Source organism: Oncorhynchus kisutch, linkage group LG4 (assembly GCF_002021735.2).
Source record: "Oncorhynchus kisutch isolate 150728-3 linkage group LG4, Okis_V2, whole genome shotgun sequence".
In the NCBI taxonomy this organism is placed as follows: Eukaryota; Metazoa; Chordata; class Actinopteri; order Salmoniformes; family Salmonidae; genus Oncorhynchus; species Oncorhynchus kisutch.
The window spans coordinates 33,506,654-33,533,296 of record NC_034177.2 but is presented as its reverse complement, the minus strand read 5'-3'; the positions used below and the strand labels follow the sequence as shown (position 1 = coordinate 33,533,296).

Genomic DNA, 26,643 nt, shown 5'->3' with positions numbered 1-26,643 from the left:
ACGGTCAAGTTTCCATGTTGGTTTCCAAGTTCAGTCAGTGGACCTTCGAACATTGTTCACAGGACAACAGGGCATTTGTCTTCAGAAATAAAAAAGGATTTCAATGGCACATACATTTTCAGCACTCTTTCTAGAGCAGGGAGCATGGACATCCAGTGAACATTGCTGTGTCCTAAAATGTTATGGTACTCCTGGTCAACAAACTCACAAAAGTCCTTCAGTCTTTCTACTCTGACGGTGAAAATATGAACATATCCAAATATCTTTGTGAGCAGGTACTCAACATCATATCCAAAGCTGTTCTGGCCGTGTTATGAATGATGTGGGCAGGACAACCTAAGCCAACCACAGGACAACCTAAGCCAATCACCTCCCGCTGCAGAGCATGTTTAACTTTGGTATGGACATTGACCCTCCTCAGCCTATTCAGTCCTCAAAAGTTGGTATTTGTTGTCGGCAGAGAATGTTTTCCAGGTTACATTTTTGGATGACCACCAGGTCCTCGGCTGCAATTTCCTCTGCTGTTTCTCCATTCAATTCAACAAAATCAAGCCGTTTTGTTTCCACAAATGTGCTGCCATCATATATCTTACATATCTGACTACTATTGTCAGCAGCTTTAAATGTCCATGATTGGACGTATCAATGGACAGGGACACAAATTCAACCTGGTCTAGGTCCTGTGTTAGCAAAGTAGTTGCCCATGTTGCTAACACGTTACTCACTATGGTGTCACATTTTGTCCTAGCACATGTAAACTTTGGCTCACAAAGCTTCTGTGTCAGTTGTGCTGTGCAGTCCATAGATCTGTAACTATGATTGTGTCACATAGTGTGGTATGCAAAGACACCCTCCTGCACAGCTAAACCATATTCTTCTTGGGAAGGCTCTACCTTCTTGCAGAATGTGGTGACTGACGGCATACCAACACGGGCAATCAGAGGCTTTATGCTTTTTCGTCTGCTGATTTTCTACCACTGCCGTTCTTCTCCAGCTGCTAATTGAAAGAGAGGAATTACAAAGGGTGCAGTGAACAATTCTCGTCTTGACCTGAGCGTATAAATGAAAATTCTCTCATCATGTTTTTCATAAAAAGTGCATTTCCGTTTCTTGGAAAGAGTCATTGTATCTCCTCTGTCTGTTCTTCTTCACTCTCTTCTTACTCTCAACTTTTTCTTCTCCTCTTTTCTTTACTCGTCTTCCTTTCCTTCTCTTCACCTTTCCACCTCACTCTTCTACACTCTCCTTGCTTCACTCTTTTTACTCCCTTAATTTTTCCTTCTCCTTTCTCTCCAATCTGTATTAATAAACAGCATACTATTAGATAAAATACTTTGGTTAACAGATTCCCATTGCTTGCCGCATTTTTTGTATTTATCTCAAAAACATTGTTTGGAATAATAAATTGGCAGGCTCTGTAACCATATCTTTACCTTTCCTCCTCTGTCTCCTTCACTCTTCTTCCTCCTCTCCACTACTAATGTTATTCATGAACATTTCTAAATATATTGTAACGACCCTGGGTTTATAAGCGCGGAAATCGACCCTGCCGTTTGAGCATGCTTTTGCAGAACAGTCGATAGCGCGCCGGACCTCGGGCTCGAAGGTCAAGGGTTCGAGACCTGCTCCCTGCTGTTTCATTACAATATTTTCACACTACTTATTCTAATGCAAAACCATTAAAATTGTAATCTACAAAAATATTCTCAGAATTAATTGTGCATTCATTAAATATAATCATATTTTCAAAATATCCCGTCCACTGCATGTTTCAATGCGAACGTTTTTTAACCTAGCTACCATAACAGTAGCTAGCTAACTTAACGTTAGACTACATAGCTAACGTTAGCTAGCATAACCTATTTAAAACCTTATAGAGCAGATCATCTATCTATATAATAAATTGTTACATAACATCACTAGCTAGTATCTCAAACGATTTTAACTTACCTGGCTTGAAAAGACGTTTCTGGTGATGTTGTGGATTCACTTGACACTTGCTAGCTTCTGGCCGAGTTTTCCACAGCAGTTTTCTCTAAAACTATCGCGAGCAAGTAGTTAGTAGAAGAAGAAGAGTGAATGAAGCTGTATAGCGAGCAGCCCCCTCTGCTGGACAAAACAAGCACAACGCGATTGAGACGTCAACCGGTAGGCTGTGCTGACCGTTCTTTCTTGCCAAGTAAAATATTTCAGTTTGCGGTCTGTTTTTAACGGTTAAAAACGGGGACATTTCCGGGGACAGGCCACCAAAAACGGGGGCTGTCCCCGGAAAACGGGAACGTCTGGTCACCCTACTGTTAGGACACTAATGTTATTCAGAGGAGCTAACCAACAGCACAATTAACACAATTACCTTCAAACTGAAGATGGAAAGACTGCACTTCGTTTCGTTGTACCTTTTTCAATTGACATTTCTTTGTATATATCCATAAAAATGGTGCCAGCTGATTCATGACTTCGACTGGCTGAAAACGCTGCCTGCCTCTCTCGTCCTGAATCCCGATCCCAACACGTTCATTTCCATGGGACAGTTGGAGATCGAATTTGAATATTGAAACAATGTTCCAAATGTCGGAGAGACAGACAGTAAGGTTTATACATATACATACATTCTCGCTGTTGAAAACTAAATGTTAGTCTAAAAGAAATGTGAGATGAGGTCTAGATGCTTTTTATAGTGGAGATCAAGTTCATTTAATTGTCTGGCTGGGCTGATGAGACACTGGATGGCGCAGTCAGATCGAACAGTCATAGATTTAGCCGGTGGTAATTTGTGGAATAGACACCGGCTGGAATGCGCTTTTAACCAATCAGCATTCAGGATTAGACCCACCTGTTGTATAAGTGTGTGCGTATGTGTGTGCGCACGTATGCGTGTGTGCTCACTGTATGGCGTATGTCCATTCTGTTGTCTCCTCACACAGATCCTGAAGCTGTGTCCAAAGAAGAAGACTTCTTCTTCCTACACCTTCTGTAAAGCCATGGGTCTACTGGGCATGCAGTTTCACCTCTTCAGCAATGAATGTAACTACTACAACTACTACAACTTGCTAGGATAGGCCGTCATTGTAAAATTTTAAGAATTTGTTCTTAACTGACTTGCCTAGTTAAATAAAGGTTAATAAAAAAAATACTATCACTACAACTACTCTATTATTATTATTATTACTACTACTACTAATCTACTACTCAACTACTTCTACACTACTATTACTACTACTACTACTGCTACTCTACTAGTATTATGACTACAACTACTCTACTACCACCACTACTCTGCTACTACTATTACTACTACTCTACTATTATTAACTATTATTATCACTACTACTACTCTACTACTACTACCACTACTCTGCCACTACTATTACTACTACTACTACTACTACTGCTCTACTACTACTACTACTACTACTTTACTATTATTATTACTACTACTACTACTACCACTACTCTGCTACTACTACTTCTACTGCTACTACTACTACTACACTACTACTACTACTCTACTACACCTACTACTACTCTACTATTATTAGTACTACTACTACTATTGCTACTACTGCTACTCTACTACTGCTACTACTATTGCTGCTACTACTACTACTATTACTACTCTACTACTGCTACTACTATTGCTACTACTACTACTACTATTACTACTACTACTATTGCTACTACTACTACTATTACTGCTACTACTATTGCTGCTACTACCACTACTATTGCTACTATTACTACTACTATTACTACTCTACTACTGCTACTACTATTGCTACTACTACTACTACTCTACTGCTGCTATTACTATTATTACTACTACTAGTACTACTACTACTCTACTATTATTATTACTACTACTACTACTACGACTCTACTATTATTATTAATACTACTACTACTACTACTCTACTGCTGCTATTACTATTATTACTACTACTAGTACTACTACTACTCTACTATTATTATTACTACTACTACTACTACGACTCTACTATTATTATTAATACTACTACTACTCTACTGCTGCTATTACTATTATTACTACTACTAGTACTACTACTAGTACTACTACTACTCTACTATTATTATTACTACTACTACTACTACGACTCTACTATTATTATTAATACTACTACTACTACTACTCTACTGCTGCTATTACTATTATTACTACTACTAGTACTACTACTAGTACTACTACGACTCTACTATTATTATTAATACTACTACTACTACTACTCTACTGCTGCTATTACTATTATTACTACTACTAGTACTACTACTATACTACTACTAGTACTACTACTACTACTCTACTATTATTATTACTACTACTACTCTACTACTACTCTGCTACTACTACAGCTCTACTATTATTATTACTACTACTACTCTAAAAGTACTACTACTAGTACTACTACTACTACTCTACTACTACTACACTACACTACTACTCTACTACTACTACTACTACTGCTATACTATGCTATTACACTGTACTGCTCCATACATAGCTAACTATGAGCGGTGACATTATCTGTCCAGAGTCCTACTATGCCCAGGGCATCGCCATTCTATTTACATAACTAACTGTTTTTGTGTGGGTGTGTGTGTTCAGACTATGCTCATGGCATCACCATGTTGAGTCCGTTCTCTTCAGAGAAGAAGCAGCTGGTGAGTTTTTGCTCCCCCAGCGGAGAGGAGCTCAGGAATTTCACAGAGGAGCTACGTGAGTCCATCACTGAGGTCAACGAGATGGAGCAGATACACATCCAATGTGAGCACACACATATACGCACACACGCAAGCGCACACATATGCACGCACACACACGCATACGCATGCACAACACGCACGCACACCACACACGCATTCGCATGCACGCACACCACACACACACGCATACGCACGCACACCACATGCCCACACACGCATTCACATGCACACCACACACACACGCATACGCACGCACACCACACGCACATACACGCATTCACACGCACACCACATGCACACACGCACACACAAGCAGGCTCTTTATGTAATTATATGGTAATATCTCGCTGTCTGTAGGGGAGCTGGAGAGAGAACAGGGGGTGCAGACTCACACTCCCCACACCAATGGAGGACAGATGGACACACTCAGTCGACACACAGGATCACCCACTGGTAACAAACACGAAGTTAGCGACTAGCATCCACACATCATGCTGTGTCTCTGAGTGTCACTTGTGTGTTTCTCCCCTCAGCCCAGCAAGACCTGTATGACAAGACTGGCAACAACACTGTGGAGGTGAGTCATATATACACTCTGCCTCAGGTAAGTGTATATGTGTTAGCAAAGATGCACACAGGCGAGGAGTAGGGAGACCCTCCTCAGCTCCCTCCAGCTCTGTGTGCCTCATAGCAACACAGCTGCAACTGGAGGGATAGCTTTAGCCATCAGCCTTCTGCTAACAGAGACCAGTAATTAGCTATTAGCCACCTGCCAATGCACGGTTATCTATTAGCTATTAGTTTCCTGCTAGTAGGGAGTTAGCTATTAGCCTCCTGCTAACACAACATCTGCCTCCCAGCCATCATAAGCTTTTCTAAGCCCTGCTGGCTTGCTAGAAAACCATCTCCATGGCAAGACTCAGAGTTAATGTATGTGTGTGTCTGTGTATGCATGCACATGTATGACTCAAGCCCAGTTCCTCCACTCTAAATACCCTCTCTACAGACCTAGCAGCCCCAACCCCTAACTCTTAGTCAGTCCTTTAGCATTGCATATCTCTGTGTTGGGGAGACACCATGCCCTCGGTGTCATCTCCCTCCACACACTCATCCCTCTCCACACACACTCCTCCTCCACACACGCACGCAAACTCACACCCACCCACTGGAGCCCAAATGTTGACCCTGAAACGCCCTTCCACCCAAACACAGGTGTGTCTCTGGGCTGGTGTGTGTGTTAGCATGCGTTCACTCCCTGCATGCCTGCATGCTGCCAGTGTATCTAACCCACCAGAGGGCTGCTGTAGGCTGCATTCAGGCTGGTAACTCCTCATGCCATTCTCTGGCTGTTTCTAAACTAGGTGTCAATTCACAATAGGCTGCTGCAGACCTACCACATGACCCAGCCCAGCCCTGATAGGCTGCTCCAGACCTACCATGTGACCAGTCCTGACTCCACCCAACTGGCTCTGGCAGCACCGGCCATGCTAAGTGCCACCCACCCCGGAGAGTTCCGCCCAGACACCCTCATTCAATGCCAGCAGATCGTCAAGGTGATCGTCATGGACCAGAGCGGCCGCGGGAGAATGGAAGCTTTCCTCAACCAAGGAAGCCCCGCCTCCCACCACCGCCTCATCCAATCAGCGATGTCCACGCCAGTACGGGTCAGAGAGGGATCTGAGCCCCCTCTGCCTCCCCCTCCTCCCCCCTACAACCACCCCCACCAGTACTGTCCCCCTGACTCCCCCTGCCCTCTCTCACACACCCTGCCTCACCCCCTCCGCAGACGCAACTCTAGTGGCTCCCGCAGCCTCGTCTGACATATGACCCCCTGACCCTACCACACCTTATCATGCGCCCTCTGACCTTTTGTTAAATAGTCATGTACTGTATTGGTGAAACACACACAACACAAACACTCATAGACAAAGATAGAGAAAAGGTGAGACGAGGAAGGGAGGAAGAGAAAGAGGGCGGGAAGGAAGTCGTCTGAGAGAAAGGGAATAAGCCGACAAAGCGAGTGGGAGATAATAGAGAGGATTCAAATCAATATGAAATCAAAGTCATCTAATGATTTCATGTGTATTTTTGAATAGGATGTCATTTTGACAACATTTCTAAACAGAGATTTTCTAATCGTACAGCTCTTGTTACACAGTGTCATCTGTACATATCTATATCTGTTCCTGACTTTAGAAAGAACAATTTAGGATACAACCTCTCACCACCTGATCCCCGACTCTAACCCTGCCCTGATGTCACACAGCTGATGGAACACACAGATCTCCTCCATGTGTGGAGCTGTCTGGACATGGAGACATGTCACCTCAATGACATCATCAACATCATCTAGGGTTTTAGCCCTCCTCTTTAGCACACTGTGTTTTGGTGATGTGTGGTAAAATATGATAATCAGATGCTAATAATTCTTTTGATCGTGAAGAAGTGAGTATGTCTGAGTAGCAGGGAGGGAAAAAGTGAGTATGTCAGATTTGCAGGGAGGGAAGACTGTTTCTCCTGACTCCTGGCTTACAGATGATTAAAATCTGTATTTCTATTCGTAATGTCGGACTTCTACCCTGATTAACATATCTGCGTGTGCATGTGTGTTTGAGAGTATAAGGGTCTGCCAGTGTATGTGCGACTGAAAGGGTGTGTCTGTGTGTGCTTGTTTGTGTGTGCGAATGTGTGTGCGAATACCATTGTTCTATTCTCTGAGGTTTTGCTACACTGGTCCAAGCCTCACACTCAGGAAAATACCAGTACTGACGACAAACTGTTCAACATTCTAACTTATTGTTTGATCAGTAATAACATGAACATTGTATGTTATAAACTGGTAATGTTCTAACGTTCTATCTAATTTGTCCTTTTGAATATTCAATCTCACTTGCTGAATCCCTAAAGGGTTAACTATTACCCATTCTCACATGATTAACCTGTTCTCCACTGGAATGCATGTCACATAGGAATGTATATACACACACGGTACACACACAGAATGACTTAAGTATGTTTATTTATCAGAATATTGAACCTGTTTCATTATTATTATAATAGTGTTGTTACATCTCTTCTTTCGCTTTCCCTCTCTCTGAGGGCTGTGACACGTGGTGACCCACTGAGGCTGATCTTCTTCGTGTTGCACCATGTTATTAGAGTATATCAGAATACTGAACATGTGCACAGTATATAGGTGGTATATATATATATATATATATATATATATATATAATGTAAAAGGAATGGACGGACTGCCGATGTGTGTATTTATGTATTTGTACAGAGAGGTGGAAATCTATTTGTTTTTCAGATTATGGGGGCAATAGCACCCCACTGTTACCACGAGAGACACACACACAGATGACACATTATCATAATTAGAGCTCTGTGTAAAGGGCTATACTGTAGCTGTGATCACACTAGCGTTAGCATTAGCTAGATGGTTTAGTGGAAAACAAGCAGGAGTCATAGTAGACATTTTAGCATGTTCTAAAACCCTAACATATCACCTTAACACTGAGTCTGGCTCGCCTGTCCTGCATCCATCTTGGAGATGTCTTACACTGTTGAAGAGAGCACCTGTGCACCGTCACATTAAGTATTTACTAAGATATCATGTTTATAACAATTACAGTGTTTACTAATGGAATATTTCTAAAGATTTATGTTTGAAGAGAATTACATAATAAAGTAGTTTGTACTCTGCCTTGAGTCCTGGGTCCTGTCTGTCTGTTTGTGTGTGTGAAAGGTTTGCCTGCCGACAGTACTTAGCACCTCTGAACAGTGTCGGCAGTCAATCTCTTTTGTGTTCACACAGCAAAGACTTTGGAAGTCATCAGCCACTCAGCCTTGTTACAATACTCCAAACCAGAAGGGGGCAGTAACGTTGTTTGGCAATGCATATCCATGCGTATTGCTTATGGTCATGATTCTATTTTGTAGAAAGACCCTATATTTTTCTTTTTTTTTGTTGGCTCCCCCACATGGAGGTTTGTGTTTCTGATTGGCTCCAAGTCAAGCTGTTGGCCACTGACAAGCATTGCGTAGGTTCTTCGCTACCGGGTCGGCACGCAACAGGTACCGCTTTTGTACTAGCAAGAGAAGGAACGGCCTCCCACTGTGATAAGTACCTACAGTATCAGCAGTCAGTGAGATTCTCAGTGCATTTCATGCTTCACTCTCTTGGGGTGTCATTTTTATACACTAAACAGCTCACTGAGACAGACAGACAGACAGTAGGTGAGTAGTGGAGTTGATTTTACTTCTGGTCCAAAACACAGATGTGGAACAAAATACATCAAATACACAAGAACACCCCACAAATATAATATACCTCAAACCTCCCAATTACAATGACAAACATAGCAACACGTGATATAAACGTAGTAACACAGCGAAGCAAACATATGAACACCGTGACAACACTATTTGGCCGAAAAACCTAATATACAAAAACATGATACAAGAATCCAATGAAATACACAGTGGAATGACTATTGCAAGATACCTGTAAACCTCCATGTGTGATATATAGTGCCTTGCGAAAGTATTCGCCCCCCTTGAACTTTGCGACCTTTTGCCACATTTCAGGCTTCAAACATAAAGATATAAAACTGTATTTTTTTGTGAAGAATCAACAACAAGTGGGACACAATCATGAAGTGGAACGACATTTATTGGATATTTCAAACTTTTTTAACAAATCAAAAACTGAAAAATTGGGTGTGCAAAAATATTCAGCCCCTTTACTTTCAGTGCAGCAAACTCTCTCCAGAAGTTCAGTGAGGATCTCTGAATGATCCAATGTTGACCTAAATGACTAATGATGATAAATACAATCCACCTGTGTGTAATCAAGTCTCCGTATAAATGCACCTGCACTGTGATAGTCTCAGAGGTCTGTTAAAAGCGCAGAGAGCATCATGAAGAACAAGGAACAAACCAGGCAGGTCTCCTCCTACCAGAAAAGGGCAACTTGTGTTCCCAAAGAAGCTAGAGGAAACATTACTCTGTTTGGACTACACAATTCTCTCTCCCTCCTCTTTCTCTATCTCTGGTGGAGCAATCCATCTGACAAACAGTCAGTGTGTCCAGGATTTGGCCCCATGACCCAGGGATAGATGTGTGTTCATCAGGTGTGAAGTTGACTGATAAGTTCTCAGCCTTTACATCGTAGTCTCCTCCCATTCCAGCTCGACATCACCTGCAAGAGCACAAAAAAGTAGATATGTGCAATGTGCGTTTATGACGTATGTGTATGCTAGTGTGTGTTCTTGTATATGTGTGTGCTCACCCTCCATAGCTTCCAGTGAGTCCATCTTCTCCAGAGCAGAGTAGTTGATGAACCAGATGGACTGGCTGTTTCCTTTACTGTTCAGCAGATCCAGAGTACTCTGGTGTAGGAACATATACTGGGCCTGGGGATATGCGTGAACAGACTCTCTAAGATTCTGTCTGGCAGGTTTGAATGCACCAGGAAAACTAGATCATACTATGAAGTATCATATCCATATTAGAGTAAGAATATTATATTATGATACATGTTGTATAAATGCATATTTCTCACCAGGTTCTGCACCATACACATCCTCTCACTGCGTAGTTCAGCCACCAGACCGTAGATGTCCACAAAGTCGTGATCACTGACGTGTTGGATCAGGTGATCCAGCGTTATAAACACTCCTGTCCTGCCCACGCCAGCACTGCAGTGCACCACTATAGTAGTGTTCTCATGCCTGTTGGCTCTGATGGCTCGAACAAACTGTATGAGTGTGGTGCTGGAATCTGGTACACCATGCTCTGGCCAGGAGGTGTAGTTGAAGTGGTGAACCACCATGTAGTCCCCATGCTAGGGGGAGAAAGGAGTGTCAGAGGGAGAGAGAGCAAGGGAGTTAAAGGAGAGAGAGAATAATGATTTTATTGTCAAGAGGATAACTCTGAACTTGTTTACTCTGGGGTACTCAAATATACATTGATTGTACAAAACATTAGGAACACCTGCTCTTTCCATGACAGACTGACCGGGTGAATCCAGGTGAAAGCTATGATCCCTTAATGATGTAACTTGTTAAATCCATTTCAATCAGTGCAGTTGAAGGGGAGGAGACAACTGAAGTAGGATTTTTAAGCCTTGAGACAATTGAGACATGGATTGTGTATGTGTGCTATTCAGAGGCTGTATCGGCAAGACAAAATATTGAATTGCCTTTGAATGGAGTATGGCAGCAGGTGCCAGGTGCACCGGTTTGATTGTGTCAAGAACTGTAGTGCTGCTAGATTTTTCACACTCAATAGTTTCCTGAGTGTATCAACCAACAATGGTCCACAACCCAAAGAACATCCAGCCAACTTGACACAACTGTGGGAAGCATTGGAGTCAACATGGGCCAGCGTCCCTCTGGAACGCTTTTGACACCTTGTAGAGTCCATGTCCCGATGAGTATTCAGACCCCTTGACTTTTTCCAAATTTTGTTACGTTACAGCCTTATTCTAAAATGGATAAACTTGTTTTTTTCCCCCTCATCAATCTACACACAATACCCCATAATGACAAAGCCAAAACAGTTGACATTTTTGCTAATTTATAAAAAATATTATATATATATATATATATATATATATATATATATATATATATCTTATTTAAATTCAAAAAATCTCTTTGCTTTGTCATTATGGGGTATTGTGTGTAGATTGATGAGGAAAATATACAATTTAATCCATTTTAGAATAAGGCTGTAATTTAACAAAAAGGTGAAAAAAAGTCAAGAGGTCTGAATACTTTCCGAATGCACTGTATGTATATATATGTGTGTGTGTGTTACCCGCTCCACTTTGAGAGCTCTGACGGTCCAGTCAGGATAAACGTCCTCTGTCAGCTTGGTGATGATGATGTCCCCAAACACTGTCACCGGCTTATTGTCCTCTGGCCAGTACTGGTGACACCGGATCTAAACACACCCACACACAGCACACACACACAAAATTGGTGACCGGATCTAAACAGACATACGAACCTGACACTACTAAAACCTTGGTCCGGTCCTTACCCTTCCTTTCTCATAGCACTGTGTGAGCATAGCGATGGTTCGTGTGCGAGTCTCCCAGATCATCCTCCAAAAGTCAGCCACAGTGCCGGGGAGAGGACCCTGGGTCGCTATGAACTCACTAGGACACAGGTAACCCTGAGCGGGAGAGGAAGAATGTTATAGTCAGAACAGAGTAGGTCACAGGTCTCCAGTTTTGTAACACAAACGTTGGGGTGTTTAGAAATGTGAGCTTCTCTGAAAGCATGAGTGTTCTCTTTTCTGTGTCTGTGACTGTGTGTGTGTGTGTGTGTGTCTCACTGAGATGAAGCTAGCGTTAATGTAGTCAGATCCAGGCATGCCAGGTTCAGACAAGAGCTTCACACGGTTGTTGTTGTCTGTAGAGGAGAGAATGTGTTAGGTTGTGTGTGTGTGTTACGCTCACTGTGTGTGTGTGTGTGTGTACATACAGGGTTTGATGTTAGTGAAGCGGTTCTTGGATCTGTTCCAGGGAAGGTCAGCGTCTGAAGTAGCCAGATCCTGCAGCAGTTTGGGCAACTCCTAGAGAAGACAGGGTTAACGCTGTCAATCCACTTACACACACACACAGGTTTTCACATGGGGTCAGAGGCTAGAGTTACATACTGCAAACTCTTCCTGGAACTTGGTGTTCTCGTTGGCACACAGATCCTCTACATGCTGCAGGAAAGACTTCTTATTGACGGGCCTGAGAGACAGAGATAATCAGAATCACCTTTTTTGTCCTACAAGAGCAAAATCTTGGCACAGCTCACACATGAATGCATAAACCATATATGAATATCAAAAATCAAACAAACAGGAGGTGGGGATAAGAGAAATCCTTCACAGGGCAGCAATCCAAATCCAACTATTATTGCCCAACAAACTCACATAATATCCACATAGAACAACATACACACTCATTAGGTGACTTACTTGAGAGACTTTCTGTAGCTGAGAAGTCTGAAACAGAGTTGACAGAACAATATGAGTCACACCAGTACACTGTGAGTGCTTTATTTTCCAGTCACACCAGTACACTGAGTACAGCAGACTTTATTTTCCAGTCACACCAGTACACTGAGTACAGCAGACTTTATTTTCCAGTCACACCAGTACACTGAGTACAGCAGACTTTATTTTCCAGTCACACCAGTACACTGTGAGTACTGCAGACTTTATTTTCCAGTCACACCAGTACACTGAGTACAGCAGACTTTATTTACCAGTCACACCAGTACACTGTGAGTACAGCAGACTTTATTTTCCAGTCACACCAGTACACTGTGAGTACAGCAGACTTTATTTTCCAGTCACACCAGTACACTGTGAGTACAGCAGACTTTATTTTCCAGTCACACCAGTACACTGTGAGTACAGCAGACTTTATTTTCCAGTCACACCAGTACACTGAGTACAGCAGACTTTATTTTCCAGTCACACCAGTACACTGAGTACAGCAGACTTTATTTTCCAGTCACACCAGTACACTGTGAGTACAACAGACTTTATTTTCCAGTCACACCAGTACACTGAGTACAGCATACTTTATTTTCCAGTCACACCAGTACACTGTGAGTACAGCAGACTTTACTTTCCATTACTGTACAGTTACAGACAGACTGAACAGCACTTCAGTAGACTAAAGCCATGAGACAACAATACACACTTCCAACTGTAGCAATGCAACACAGCAACACACACACATGGAGTGCTATATAACAAGGGCTACACACACTGCCCACTACAACTTACTGGATGACAAATATCTCCTTCCGTCTAAAGAAGAAGGAGGAATACCTGGAGAGAGAGTTTGAGAGAGGAGTTGGAGCAAAGCTTGATGATTAGTTGATCATTTGAATCAGCTGTATAGTGCTGGGGCAAAACCCAAAACGGGCACCCGTGGGGTCCCAGGGACCGAGTTTGTAAAACCCCGGGCTAGAGTGAGAGTGGAGAGCACAGACAGCCTTTGTGTGATTGTGTGTGTGTTTATGTGTGTACTGTAGTGTGCGTGCGTGTGTTAGCAGCAGCCATGCACATTCTGTAGGCATGCAGGTAGAGTAGTAGAGGCAGAGTGTGCATAATGTTACAGTGGGTAAACCTTTGTGAAGTTGTGTGCGAATGAGAGAGAGGGAGTGTGTATGTGTGAGAAAAAGACACACACAGGCATACACAAACTGACCGGTGTAGTTTCTCTTCCTTCAGCTCCAGGTCAGCCACAGCAATCAGTTGATCCAGTTTAAACTTGGTCTCTATAATCTCCGCCTCCCGGGGAGAGTAGGTCCCGCCCTCCTTCTGCCGCTGACGGATCCTATCATTGGATGAGGAACATGTCAATCACTCTGACACAACCGACTATGGCTGGCTGGGTTTAAACTAGAAAACTTGAGGTTATAGATTTCAAAACTCTAATTAATACTTTTAAAATAAATTGGATTCTGAAGTATGTTAAGAACCAGAACAGTATTTAGAATGACTCTGTTGGTGGTTTAGAATGTTTGCTTTGATGTAATTTTGATGTTGATAAAATCCCAGTAAAGTTGGCCAAATTCCATAAGCAGGGAATTTTAGCTTGGATGTTAGTGTATAAACACAATTTTTCCCCTCACAGATACTTTCCATGGAACAACAAAGATAAACAATTTTAAAATAAGTCTCTTTTTTTTCGTAACTGGTTTGAGAATAAAATTATTTTGGTTGGTCAGTTACTGAATGAGGATGGATATCAACTCTCATTTGGTGAATTTCTTGATACATTTAAAATTCCAATAACACTGAAAGAATATGCAATTGTTTTTGATTTCAATTCCAATGGTGGTTGTATCTCTTTTAAATTCCTCTGTGGATGTAAGTAACATAGATTTACATGAAAATATATTAATTGGCAATATTAACATCAAAGATAAATGTAGTAATAAACAGATTAGGAATATTGTTTGTGACACTACAATTCCCCCAGCAAGATTATTTTGGTCAAATATCTATGGTGAAATACAATGGGGGAAAGCATGGAAAATTGCTAACAAATATTGTATCGGTAACAAGGTAAAGGGAGTTTCATTTAAAATGTTACATAGAATCTATTCTGTGAAACATGTTTTGAAAAGATTCAAGCTGAATATTGACTATAAATGTGATTTCTGTGGAATGGCGAAGGAGACCATTTTTCATTTGTTTTTTGCCTGTATTTATCGTAGAATGTTTTGGATTGACATACAGAATTTTGTTACAAAAAAAATAGGACTGGTTGTACTATTTAATGGTTTTGATATAATGATTTATTTAATACATTCTGACATAGATAAAGATGTAGTATATTTAATTCAACTGCTAATAATACTAGGTACATTTCATATTCACAAATGCAAATGGTCTAATTCAAAACCTAACTTTTTTCACTTTATAAATTAACTTAAACAATATGGCACCACTTTAACTAAAAGGAAAAACAAAAAGGCAATTAAAACTTGTATTATTAATGAATATGATTTGTTTGTTTAAGATTCCTGGCCATGTAAATCATTTGTATGTATGCTTGTTTGTATGTGACTATTTATCTTTTGTTTATTGATATTTGTTAATAATAATTTAAAAAGAAATATATAGAAAAATAAAATAAAAAAATACAAAACTAGAGGCATCAGCTGTAACCAGTTTACCTGACAGAGGCGAAGATGATGAGGATGAGCAGCACGGCCAGGAAGAAGGAGAGGAGAACTCCCAGAATGATCTGTTCATCTCTGGTCAACAACCCATCCACTGACAGACAGGAGGGGTTGAGGGAAAGAGAAAAAAATAAGCCTTTCGTGAACTCACACTTGCACTTACATCGACGGGCTGCAATGGATCGATCGGGTCGAGAGCTTCAAGTTCTTCGGTGTCCAAATCACTATGGACTTAAAATGGTCCACTCAAACACGCACAGTCGTAAAGATGGTGCCTGAAGAGCTTCTATTCCTAAACCACAAGACATAGCTAACAGAATGGCTACACGGACTATGTGAGTTGACCCTTGCATTTTGTTTTTATTTTTGCACTGTGTATATGCATACTCACAGGACTCTACACACTCACGCACACTGACACTCCAACACACGCATATCATGCACACACATTTATACTAACGCTACCGTACACACATGTCCACACACTCACATACAATCATCATTTACTCTGCTTGAGCTCCTGTTCCTCTTCTAGCATATTAGCTCAAAAGTATCGTGGAGCTCCTGCACCTAAATATAAACAAACAGTACCGGCACCCAAAATGAGAACAGGTGTTGTACCGAAAATCTCCCCCATGCCAGAATTCTCCCCCTCTTCGCGTTCTTCATTGCTGCGACTTGCTTGCTAGTTAAGATTTCTGCTCTTCACTCCGTTGTCAGTTTAGCCTACATTTCACTGACATAGTTAGAAGAAAGCATTTTTTGTCTGCAGTTTTCGGTTGAGCTATATGTTTCAAGTGTATGTGGCGGTTCTAGCTTGTATGGCGCCCTGGGCGAACCCCTCTTCAGCGCCCGCACCCGGGGGCGGCAAGATGCAGCCCTGGGCGGCTGGCCATGTCGCCCGTACCTAAAATCCCCTACTGATTTTGTATTAGTCTATAAATAAATCTCTTTGACAAAATTCGTCATCTCTCCCATGTCTTATTTGACTAGTATGTTTCAAAGTGTAAGGATAATAATTCAGCCATAGTTGTTCTGAAATGTTCATTGCCAACATTTGACTCCCTCCTCTATGTTTAATATAGCATACATACATTCATTATTCATTTCGGTTGCCTACGTGAAGTTTGTTCTATAGAAAGTATTTGACTCTGATGTGTGTCACAGAAAGTATTTTATCTAGACACAAAATTAAGGAAATTAGAAAGGGGGGGGGGGGGGTTCTGGAAGGGGGGAGATTTTCTGCACGACAATGGAACCTATTTCAGTCAAAGTCAAGCACTCACTATACATATCTACCTCCATGAGTCCAGTATCTCTGCACATTGAAAATAATATTATATTGAAACTGGCCCTGTATTTAGATTCTAATTTTCACGTGTTCTTCTTCTTATTTTTTTTCTTGTGTGTTTTTGTTCTATCTTATGATACTTTTAGTATTGCATTACTATTCCTGCATTGTTGGGTTTAGAGCAAGAAAGGCGTTTCATGTACTTGTGCATGTGACATTAACTTGAAACTTATTAGCTCTGAGTTTGCAGATAGCTACTTTATTTAGGAAAAATGTACTTACTATGACTGAGAGATGTGGTTGACCCACCTAGTAATCTTAAGATGAATGCACTAACAGTAAGTTGCTCTGGATAAGAGCCTCTGCTAAATGACTCAAATGTAAAAAATTCAAATGAAGGAGTGAGAGTGGTGTTGTTTAATCAGTTTGCATCAGAGAGGAAAGATATTTGTGGAGAGAAGAGGAGTGCTTACCTGCTGTTCTGATATGCTCAGAGTAGTCAGAGTCTGTGTACTGGCCCCGGATGTTGGTGGCTCGGAACTTAAACCTGCCACACAGACAAAGACATGCACTGTATTAAACTTTGTACGTATGTGTGTGTATGTGTTTATATCTATGTGCACGTGTATGTGTTTACATGTTTGTGTCGTGTATACTCACACGTAGACAGTGTTTGGTTTGAGGGGTCCGTTACAGAGTGTGTTACTGTACTCTTCAGTCAGACAGTTGTCCTTCTCTCCGATGACATAGTGATCATCCTGGTGGTCTATGCGCTCCCCCCCTGAGTCTCTATGTCCCAGAACCCTATCCCTCACAATACTGTGTCTAATGAGTGAGAAAGTGAGTCTGCTGGTTTGTGTGTCCCTGCTCATACGGTCCCTCACGCAGAATGGGTTGGGGAAGCCATTGTCTGTCAGGTAGGGGGCGGGACGAGAGAGAAATGCTGTCTTCCAGTTGGTCAGGTTCATGCTGTCCATCACTGAGACAGAGAGACAGACAGATGTCAGACTAGACCTATAGCAGTGGCTCCTACATACTTTAGTTCAGGATATATTTTCTGTGTGATTGATGTGTGTTTATGTGTGTGTGTGTGTGATGTCGTACCCCCAGATTCGGACAGGATGACCTGGATGCTGCTGATTGGTCCATTGTCATTGCTGTAGAAACAGGCTGGCATGCGAACAATGATGCTTCTGGAGGTTACCATGGCAACTCCACCTCGGTCCAACATCACCTGGGGTCTCTGGGTGGGCTTGGCAGGAGCTACCCACACACACATTTCTGTATCATGAAGTGTTCGTAGTGCATACACATATATTCACAATGTGACACCCCCTACAACTAAGTTTCTAAGGATGTTGGGGTTATAAAGGGGTTATGTAGGGATTATGAATGGGTTATGTAGTGTTTATGTAGCACTGTACCTTTGATCCCTGTAGTGATCTGAACCTCTGAGCTGGGGGGGCTTAAACCTGCTCCATTTACCGCTGCAATCTGTGTGTGAGAGAGAGTTGGTCGGAGTGTTTCAAATGGTGAGAATCATTTTTCAGAAAGCACAATTGTTATGTGACACTGTGTGTTCCTCACAGTATATTATAGTTGTGAACCATGTGTTTGTGTAGTTGTGCCTGTGTGTGAGATCCTGACCCGTATACTATAGTTGTAGCCTCCCTTCAGCCCGTCGATGACTGCGGTCAGGGTGCGGTTCTCGTTTTGGACCACGGTGAGGCGGTCGATGGTCATCTCTAGCTGGCCCTGGCGGTAGACCAGCACCGTATAGGAACTGATGTTCCCATTAGGCTCCTCCGGGGGGGCAAAGGTCACAAACACACGGGTCACTTCCTCTGGAATTACCTGGAGGGTCACGTTCTTAGGAGGATCCCTGGGCTCTGGAGGGAGCAGGGGAGAGGGTTGGAGGGAGGATGAGAGAGAGAGTGCTTAACTATCTTCTAGCAGTTGAATAAAGTAGCTACTGTATGTGTGGGTTCCTCACCCTCCTCCATTGTTCTGATGACAGTGGGCTCAGTGGCTTGTCCGTCCCGCCGTGCGTTCTCCAGTCGTCCAGTGAAGGCGGTCACGGTCACAGAGTAGCGAGTGAACGCAGTCAGGTTTGACACAACTACGGTCCTCAGCTCCTCTGGGCCGCGTACTACAGACTGGTTTAACCCCTCGCTATCCAGCTGAACAACAACACAACATACAGATGCAAGAAACTCCTTTTTTCTCATTATTCTTTGAGTGTGTGTGTGCATGTGTACTCACAGAGATTACGTCTATGAGGTAGGAAGTGGGGCCGGTAATCACATCTGGGAGTTGCCATTCGATACGGAGGCCATTGGAGGACATGGTCATTGAGAGGTTGCTGGGAGGGGCATCAGGGTCTGAGGGGAGAGACAGGTATGAATATACGCATACTGCCTGGGTGTGTAGGTACTTGTATTTCCAGTCACATTCAGAATTATTGCTACCCTTGATAAAGATGATTTAAAAAAGACTGTATAAGTTATATTGTATGCTAATTTAAAAAATATATATACAGTACCAGTCAAACGTTTGAACACAACTACTCATTCAAGGGTTTTTCTTTATTTGTACTATTTTCTACATTGTAGAATAAATTTAGGCAGCGGGTAGCCTAGTGGTTAGAGCGTTGGCCCAGTAACCAAAAGGTTGCTAGATCAAATCCCTGAGCTGACAAGGAACAATTCTGTTGTTCTGCCCCTGAACATGGCAGTTAACCCACTATTCCTAGGCTATCATTATAAATAAGAATTTGTTCTCAACTGACTCCTGAGGGGGAAAAGGTTTTGTTGTGGCCTCTTCACGACTGTTTTGGTATGTTTGGACCATGATAGTGTCACGCCCTGACCATAGAGAGCTGTTTATTCTCTATGTTGGTTGGGGTGTGATAGTGACTAGGGTGGGTCATCTAGGTTATTAATGGTTTATGTTGGCCTGGTATGGTTCCCAATCAGAGACAGCTGTTTATCGTTGTCTCTGATTGGGGATCATATTTAGGCAGCCATTTCCTCATTGTGCTTTGTGGGATCTAGTCTACAGATAGTTGCCTGTGTGCACACCAGTAGCGGCATGTTTCATTTTTGCTTGTTTATTTTGTTTTGGCTAGTTTCTATGAATTACAATTATGTGGAACTCTATGTACGCTGCGCCTTGGTTCAATCATTTCGACAAGCGTGACAGATATTTTGTTGGTGATGTGGACACCAAGGAACTTGAAACTCTAGACACGCTCCACCACTGATTATGTTTTGCTTTTCGTGTATTGTTGTGTATAATGATGTGTTTTAATGTGTAGTTTAATGTGTTTATTGTATTTTGATGTGTATTGTGGTGCTATACAGGGCTCAACTGGTCTAAACATAAATTTTTTATTTTGTATCGTCATTAGCACAATATTCATTATCCTAATTCTAGCTCCAAGACTCCGGGCAAATTAGAAAAAAACAACAATGTAGATTGTGCTGATTTATTGGCTTATTGAACCAGGTCGCGCACTGTAGTCTAAAACAATTATGTAATATCTGAATTATGTCATCTTTATGCACATTCACCATTGTATTAATATAAAATAATCGATTTTTCTCATTTTTTTGGAACTTACAATATAGCTCGGTATTTGTATTATTTATTTTAAACAGTCTTTTTTGCTCATATTTGTCAAGGGTTCCAATCCTTTTGGATGTGACTGTATGTGTATGTGCTTGCGTGGGTGGGTGTGTGTACTTACTCCCAGCCAATGTGTGTGTGTATCTCCAGGGTGTGTGTTCTCCTGGCCCAGCATTAGTAAGGGCTGTGATTCTGAAGCGGTAGAGGCGATACTTGACCAGAGACTGGAGAGTGATGCTCCTATTGCCCTCACCACCTTCAGAACCATTCACTGACACCAACACCTGACCAGGAAGATCATGAACATGAATATGATGTTGAGTTCAATGTTAGGAAATTTATTCTGCAGATATAAATGTAGAAAGATGACGACACAGCAACTTAACAACATTTACATTCAGATATCCAGGTAAACGTACCTCCTGATCCACGCAGCCTGGAGCCAGGGAAGGGCTCGGCTCTGGGAGGGGTGTGGCTTCAGAAAGGGGTGTGTTGGACAGGCAGTCAGGTGACAGCAGCTGCACAGTGATGCGGTACTCAGTGAGCATGCCCAGAGCAGAGAGGGGAGCAGCCCATTGGAGCGTCACGCTGGTGGACGTGGCCTCTGACACACTCAGGAATCGAGGGACACCAGGAACTGCAGGAGGATATAAGAGTGTGTTGAGTGGGTACAGTTCATCTGGTCTCCTGGTGTAGTGTATGTGTGTACGTGTACCTGACTCGGGGTGTGTGTAGGCAGTACAGTTGACCTGGTCTCCTGGGCCAGCAGAGTTGACAGCTGTTACGGTGAGTGTGAATTCTGCGTCCGGTGCCAGCCCGCTGACCGTATACTGGTTTGTGTCAGCCTGGTGTATGTATGACTGTGAGTCTGAGTGTCTGTCCACCTGGACCTGGTAGTACAGGATGAGTCCATTGGGGTTGGCTGGAGGCTCCCAGTGTAGAAACACAGAGTCCCAGCCCAGACCAGAGCAGGACAGGTTACCCACCACTTCAGACACTGGAGCCAGGAGACACAGGGGTTATGCAAAAGGATTAATAGCCAATTCCACACGCATATGGCACTTGATTTCTAGTTCCACAACCATACATACCCACACACACATACCACCTACACCCACATACATACCGGACTCATTGGTTGTGAAGGACACAGGAGTGCTATACTGGTCTCCATGACCCACTCTGGTGTAGCTAAGCACACTGATCTCATAGGAGCTGTGAGGCCTGAACCCACTCAGCTGTCCTTCTGTCCACGGACCTGTAGAGTTCTGAGAGTGAGAGAGAGAAAAATTTGGAAATCTTCTAGTCAGAACATAGCAAAGTTGCAGCACTCCAGTTTAAAAATGTTAATGTTTCTTTGTGAGTGTTTGTGTTTGTGTGTGTGCAGTACCTGATATCTGATTGTGTTTGTGTTAATCTCCCAGATCCTGAAGCCGTAGTTTGTGACCACACCATTGGGTTCCAGAGAGGGTTCCCAGGTCAGCCACACAGAAAAGGCTGTGTGGTTATACAGAGACAGGTTCCGGGGAGGAGACATCGGACCTGGTGGCACACAATGTTAGAGTACATTACTGGCCTTCGTCTGTGTTCAGCGGCAGCAGTTGGAGGGGTTATGGTAGGGTAGAGGTGAGAGGTTAAAGATGACCTGCTTCATCTGTGTGCAGCATCAGTAGTAGCGGGGGTCCGGAGCCCTTGCGGGTGGCTGCAGTGATGGAGAGGTTGTAGGCTGTGTAGGGCAGGAGCTGTGTGAGTGTGAGGATGGTGTTGGGGGTGTGTGTGGTGTTGGAGCCGCCAGGGCCAAACATGGTGAGGGAATACTCTGTTATCTCTCCATTGGCCTCCAGGGGGCGCTGCCACACCACAGACACAGAGGAGGACGACAGGTTCCTACAGGACACCAGCACTGGAGCTGAACTGGGAACTGGAGGGAGAGAGTGGGTTAATAGTATGTATGTGTATGCACATGTGTGCATTTGTGTGTGTGTGTGTCTGTAGACTCACTATCATCATCAGTCCTCACGTGCAGCAGGCTGGTGTGGTTGTGGGCCGGGCCGGCGCTGGTTGCCGGGGTAACAGTGAAGACGTAGGGATAGTACTTCCTGAGTTTGGTAAACAGGAAGACGTTATCGTTGGTTGTCTTGGTGATGGTATTGTTGACAGCGGGGGGTCCGGGGGGGTTGGTGTTAGGGTAAGAGGGGTTCAGAGGTTTAGGGGGTTGGGGGTGTCCTGCTTCCTGCAGGGTGAGCAAGTAGAAGGGGCGTCCATTGGGTTCCATAGGGGGGTCCCAGCTTACTATGATGGCTGTAGAACTGAAGATCTGAGCACTGAGATTGTGGACCGGATCACTGGGCACTGTGGAGAGAGAGGGGGAATTAGTATCACTGACTGAACTACATAATTCTTCAGACTCAGTCCTAGCACTAGAAGAACACTACAGGTTATTTATGCTGTATATACACATAATAGTACATCTACACCCAAACCAGCAACATCAACCAATCAAACACTGGCACCACCCCAGGGAGAGAAACACACCAACAAACATAAAACAGCACTTTGTCATCATCATCATTAACAACATTGTCATCATTAACATCATCATCACCCCATGAGTCATATGGAGAGAATAACCTCAGTGTGGAATAAAACAAGAACACTTTGACCAGAGATACTTCAAATCGAGAAACAAAAAAACAGAGACATTTTGAATAGCAGATACTCATCCTGGCCACACCCACTTCCGGTGTCCATCCTCTAAGTTCCGGTCACTGAGTCTGACCATATGGAGAGAGCAAACTGAGCATGTGCACCAGGGGAAACAGGGATGGAAAGAAGGAGAGACGCAGAGCTGGAAGATATAAGGAGGGAGGGGAGACCTCAGTGAAGGCAGATTGAGAGGCTGGTGAAGTGGATGGATGGGTGGAGGAGAGAGGGCGGTGTGTGGGTGTCTGAGCCCAGGGCAGTGAGCCCTGCTGGGCTTGGCAGGGCAGGAGAGGCAGGGTGAGCTGGAGGTCCCGTGGCTGGAGCACAGAGGCAGAGACACACAGTCAGTATTAGAGATATCTTGAGACCGAAACAAGAGGCAGTCACTATTATACGTCAGATGGAGGCAGCAGTCTGTCTACACAATTTTTCCCAAAATCACATAAAAACAAAGAGATCATTGTCAAATAGGAACAATAACTACATTTATTTTGAATAACATAAAAGCTACTATTTTTATCTACATAATTTATTTGACAGGCACATTGCTACTTCTTGTGATCATCCAGATACTGCCATTTGAAAATTATTCATCTGCATCTTAAGCTACAGACTAAACTACTAACACTAATACGATAATGACCTACTCACAAAACTACATGATGAAACATCTCTACTGGATGTATGTTGATAGCATTGTGACATTGTTGATAGCCAATGTGTTTACAAAAGAACTGGATGCCTGTATCATTGCTCTGTTGGGAATATAAGACATTATCAGATATCCAACAGGTCAAAGAGTAAGCTTCCACAGGGTTCAGTAAAAGGAGATACAAACTGGTTGTCTGAGGTACGGAGGCCTCGGAGGGACAAAAAGGGCCAGTTTGTCAGACTGACAGACTTACCTCCTTTTACCAGCCAGCTGAAAGTTACACTTCAATCGCAGAATTTTTACGTGATTTTAGCAAGTTCAACAAGAGGTTGGAAAAAACAGTGCAGACTCTCTCTCTGTGTGTGTGTGTGTGTGTGTGTGTGTGTGTGTGTGTGTGTGTGTGTGTGTGTGTGTGTGTGTGTGTGCGTGTGTGTGTGTACAGTATGTGTGTGTGTGTGTGTGTGTGTGAAACTGACCGCCATCTGGGGTGAGTAGGTCTAAAGGATCAGTACGGACCCCTCCGTCCCCCTGCATGGTGCTGGAGGTCAGCCAGAGGCTGTAGTTCTGTCCTCCTCTCAGGCCAGACAGACAGTAGGACAGGTCCTCCCCCAGAGAGACAGGGTCCAGCTCTGACACTGGGATACGCTGATGGAGAGGAGAGAGAGAGAAACGATGCCTTTACAGTAGAAAATAACTCACTTTTACACACGAGCATACAGTGTGTGTGTGTTACTCACCTGCTTTATAACAGTGTTATTGTCTGTGTAGTATAGAGTGTAATGCTGTATAACTCACCTGCTCTGTGACAGTGGTATTGTCTGAGTAGTACAGAGTATAGTGAAGGAGGATGCCATTTGGCTGAGTGGGGGGTTGCCAGAGGACGGTCACTGAAGAAAAGGTCAGGTTCACCAACGACACATTCTGGGGTGGGTCAAATGGCACTGGAAGAGAATTGCAGGATGAATTGGTGCAAGTTGCATGTCACTTGTGTTTACTAAAAATGAACTGGAGGCATGTTCAGTTGGGACTACAAGATTTTCTCAAAGGGTTGTGTGTGTGAGTGTGAGTGCATGTGTGCTTGCTATACGTATATGTGTGTGTGTACCTGCGTCAATAATACTGAAGCTGATGTATATGAGGACTCCCCCGTCCCCCAGGCGCGTCCAGCTGGAGACAGAGGCGTTGAAGCGGCTTTCTGAGTCAACGCTGATCACCACCGCTGTACCTGTTACATTCTGCCACACCTCAGATGACTCATTCCTACAGGAGAGAGAAGGAAGGAGGAAGAAGAAGAAGAAGAAGAGGCCATGTTGGAGCTGTGTTGGAGCTGGCCATGTTGCAGCTGTAATTCATGCTTCAATCAGAATGACTCATCCCTCAACATCTCCTTTTTCAACATCACATCAGCAGTAGGTTTCAAACTAACGATCAATATTGAAATCAAACTCACCAGACTCTGACTATGTAGTAGAGGATCTCAGAGTTGGCCTCTTTCGGCGGTTCCCATGACAATTCTACCTCGTAGTCTGACAACTTCCTGGCTAACAGGAACTGAGGGGGAGTGTCTGGGTCTGAAACACACTTCCTATTATTTAAGACCAACCAGGTCCCTAGGGGAAATGGACTGGAAGGAGGAGAGAACGTTAGCTAAACGCTCCTTGATCATTGGAAATAGTGCCTGCATGCTGGCTCATCTGTAAGCACAGCCCTGTGAAGTAAAGCTGGTTGGTTAGAAGTGATGGTGTTGATGTTGTTAAATAACACTGTGGTAGCCCCTGACCTTTGACTTGTATTGTCAGAGGATCAGGAAGACTTGAGACAGAGAGGAAGTGAGAGGAGGTGATGATGAACATTCTGTGGTCCAGGGTCTCTGGTCTTGTTAACGCCATAGTCCACTATGCGGCCACCTGAAACACAATGACCCTAACCATGGCCCTCTACCTCCCCCCTCTTACCCCAGATCCCTCACTCCATTGGGGTGATGTATAGTGGTTTACTGCGGTGGTTCTGGGGTGTGTTTGTGTGTTAGAGAGGCTCTCACCATCCTCCAGTGTGGTGATGTTCAGTGGGTCACTGCTGTGGTTTCCAGGGCCCATTCGTGTGTGTCCCTTCACCACCAGAGTGTATTGCGCAAACTTCCTTAGGTGAGTGATCTGGACGTGGCTAATGGGTGTGGTCAGGTTGAGGAAGTGGGAAGAGTTTCGCAGCTCAAGGCTGTAAATCAAATCAAAACAAATGTAATTTAAACTGCCTTTTCATCATGAGACAGTACAAATCCAGAATCCATGCAGAAATGTACCTGTAGTGCGTGATCACTCCATTGGGCACTAGGGGGGGTTCCCAGGTCACGTTCACCTCATTGGGACTGACGGACTCATAGGACAGGCCGTAGGGAGGACTTCCCGGTACTAGAGGGTACACACACACTTCAACATGTGGCGTTAGTGTGTGAATGTGCCTAGTTTGTGTGTGTGTGAAATAAAAGGTCAAATAGGGGGTGCTTATATTTGTCCTGATTCACTGCATGTACAAGTGGGTAACCACTCGGAGAGTGGTGTGTGTGTGTGTGTTTGTATGTACTGTATGTGTGTGTAGACTCACCGTCCTCCCCAGACAGCATAGTGAGTGTGTCTGAGGTGTGGTTCCCGTTTCCGAGGCGTGTGTATGCTCTGACAGACACGTTATAGTAAGAGAATGGCATCAGCCCTGTCAAAGTCACTCTGGGGACAGAGCTGTTCAACACTGCCACATATGATTGGTTCTTGTACAGGACCTCATACTGTTGGATCACTCCATTGGCTCTCTCCGGGGGTGACCAAGAGAGGGTGGTGGTGGAAGGAGAGGTGTCTACCACTGTTAATCCTATGGGTGGGGAGTCAGGTTCTGAGAGGGAGAGAGAGAGGGATAACATTGGACTCTCTATCATGAAACCCACA

The 26,643-nt window shown here is 43.5% G+C and overlaps 2 protein-coding genes across 3 annotated transcripts in view; one reads left to right on the top strand and one right to left on the bottom strand.

The window, feature by feature from the left end:
• LOC109888860 (IQ motif and SEC7 domain-containing protein 3) overlaps positions 1–8,427 on the top strand; it is a 46,884-nt gene extending 38,457 nt beyond the window's left edge. Inside the window, exons 11-15 of one of the 2 annotated variants that reach the window (XM_031822864.1) lie at positions 2,925–3,024; positions 4,622–4,780; positions 5,077–5,172; positions 5,253–5,296; positions 6,098–8,427. In XM_031822864.1, coding sequence (XP_031678724.1) covers positions 2,925–3,024; positions 4,622–4,780; positions 5,077–5,172; positions 5,253–5,296; positions 6,098–6,136 — 438 coding nt within the window. In that variant the 3' untranslated portion in view covers positions 6,137–8,427. Of the gene's footprint in view, positions 1–2,924; positions 3,025–4,621; positions 4,781–5,076; positions 5,173–5,252; positions 5,297–6,080 lie in introns of both variants that reach the window. The other variant, XM_020480027.2, reaches the window with a different exon arrangement.
• Positions 8,428–9,564: 1,137 nt separating this feature from the next.
• LOC109888859 (phosphatidylinositol phosphatase PTPRQ) overlaps positions 9,565–26,643 on the bottom strand; it is a 60,507-nt gene continuing 43,428 nt past the window's right edge. The window contains exons 16-48 of the mRNA XM_031821425.1: positions 26,309–26,590; positions 26,007–26,115; positions 25,749–25,921; positions 25,158–25,248; positions 24,813–24,967; positions 24,503–24,648; positions 24,224–24,352; positions 23,229–23,372; positions 22,354–22,783; positions 21,998–22,273; positions 21,743–21,894; positions 21,479–21,620; positions 21,068–21,349; positions 20,772–20,989; positions 20,474–20,636; positions 18,988–19,106; positions 18,719–18,905; positions 18,373–18,614; positions 18,150–18,219; positions 17,830–17,988; positions 17,386–17,704; positions 17,199–17,272; positions 15,429–15,528; positions 13,952–14,080; positions 12,706–12,732; positions 12,394–12,475; positions 12,219–12,309; positions 12,070–12,146; positions 11,773–11,907; positions 11,548–11,673; positions 10,289–10,570; positions 10,016–10,139; positions 9,565–9,925 (exon numbers count right to left, since the gene is read on the bottom strand). Of these exons, the coding sequence (XP_031677285.1) occupies positions 9,888–9,925; positions 10,016–10,139; positions 10,289–10,570; positions 11,548–11,673; positions 11,773–11,907; positions 12,070–12,146; positions 12,219–12,309; positions 12,394–12,475; positions 12,706–12,732; positions 13,952–14,080; positions 15,429–15,528; positions 17,199–17,272; positions 17,386–17,704; positions 17,830–17,988; positions 18,150–18,219; positions 18,373–18,614; positions 18,719–18,905; positions 18,988–19,106; positions 20,474–20,636; positions 20,772–20,989; positions 21,068–21,349; positions 21,479–21,620; positions 21,743–21,894; positions 21,998–22,273; positions 22,354–22,783; positions 23,229–23,372; positions 24,224–24,352; positions 24,503–24,648; positions 24,813–24,967; positions 25,158–25,248; positions 25,749–25,921; positions 26,007–26,115; positions 26,309–26,590 (5,273 nt within the window). The 3' untranslated portion in view covers positions 9,565–9,887. The remainder of the gene's footprint in view (positions 9,926–10,015; positions 10,140–10,288; positions 10,571–11,547; positions 11,674–11,772; positions 11,908–12,069; positions 12,147–12,218; positions 12,310–12,393; positions 12,476–12,705; positions 12,733–13,951; positions 14,081–15,428; positions 15,529–17,198; positions 17,273–17,385; positions 17,705–17,829; positions 17,989–18,149; positions 18,220–18,372; positions 18,615–18,718; positions 18,906–18,987; positions 19,107–20,473; positions 20,637–20,771; positions 20,990–21,067; positions 21,350–21,478; positions 21,621–21,742; positions 21,895–21,997; positions 22,274–22,353; positions 22,784–23,228; positions 23,373–24,223; positions 24,353–24,502; positions 24,649–24,812; positions 24,968–25,157; positions 25,249–25,748; positions 25,922–26,006; positions 26,116–26,308; positions 26,591–26,643) is intronic.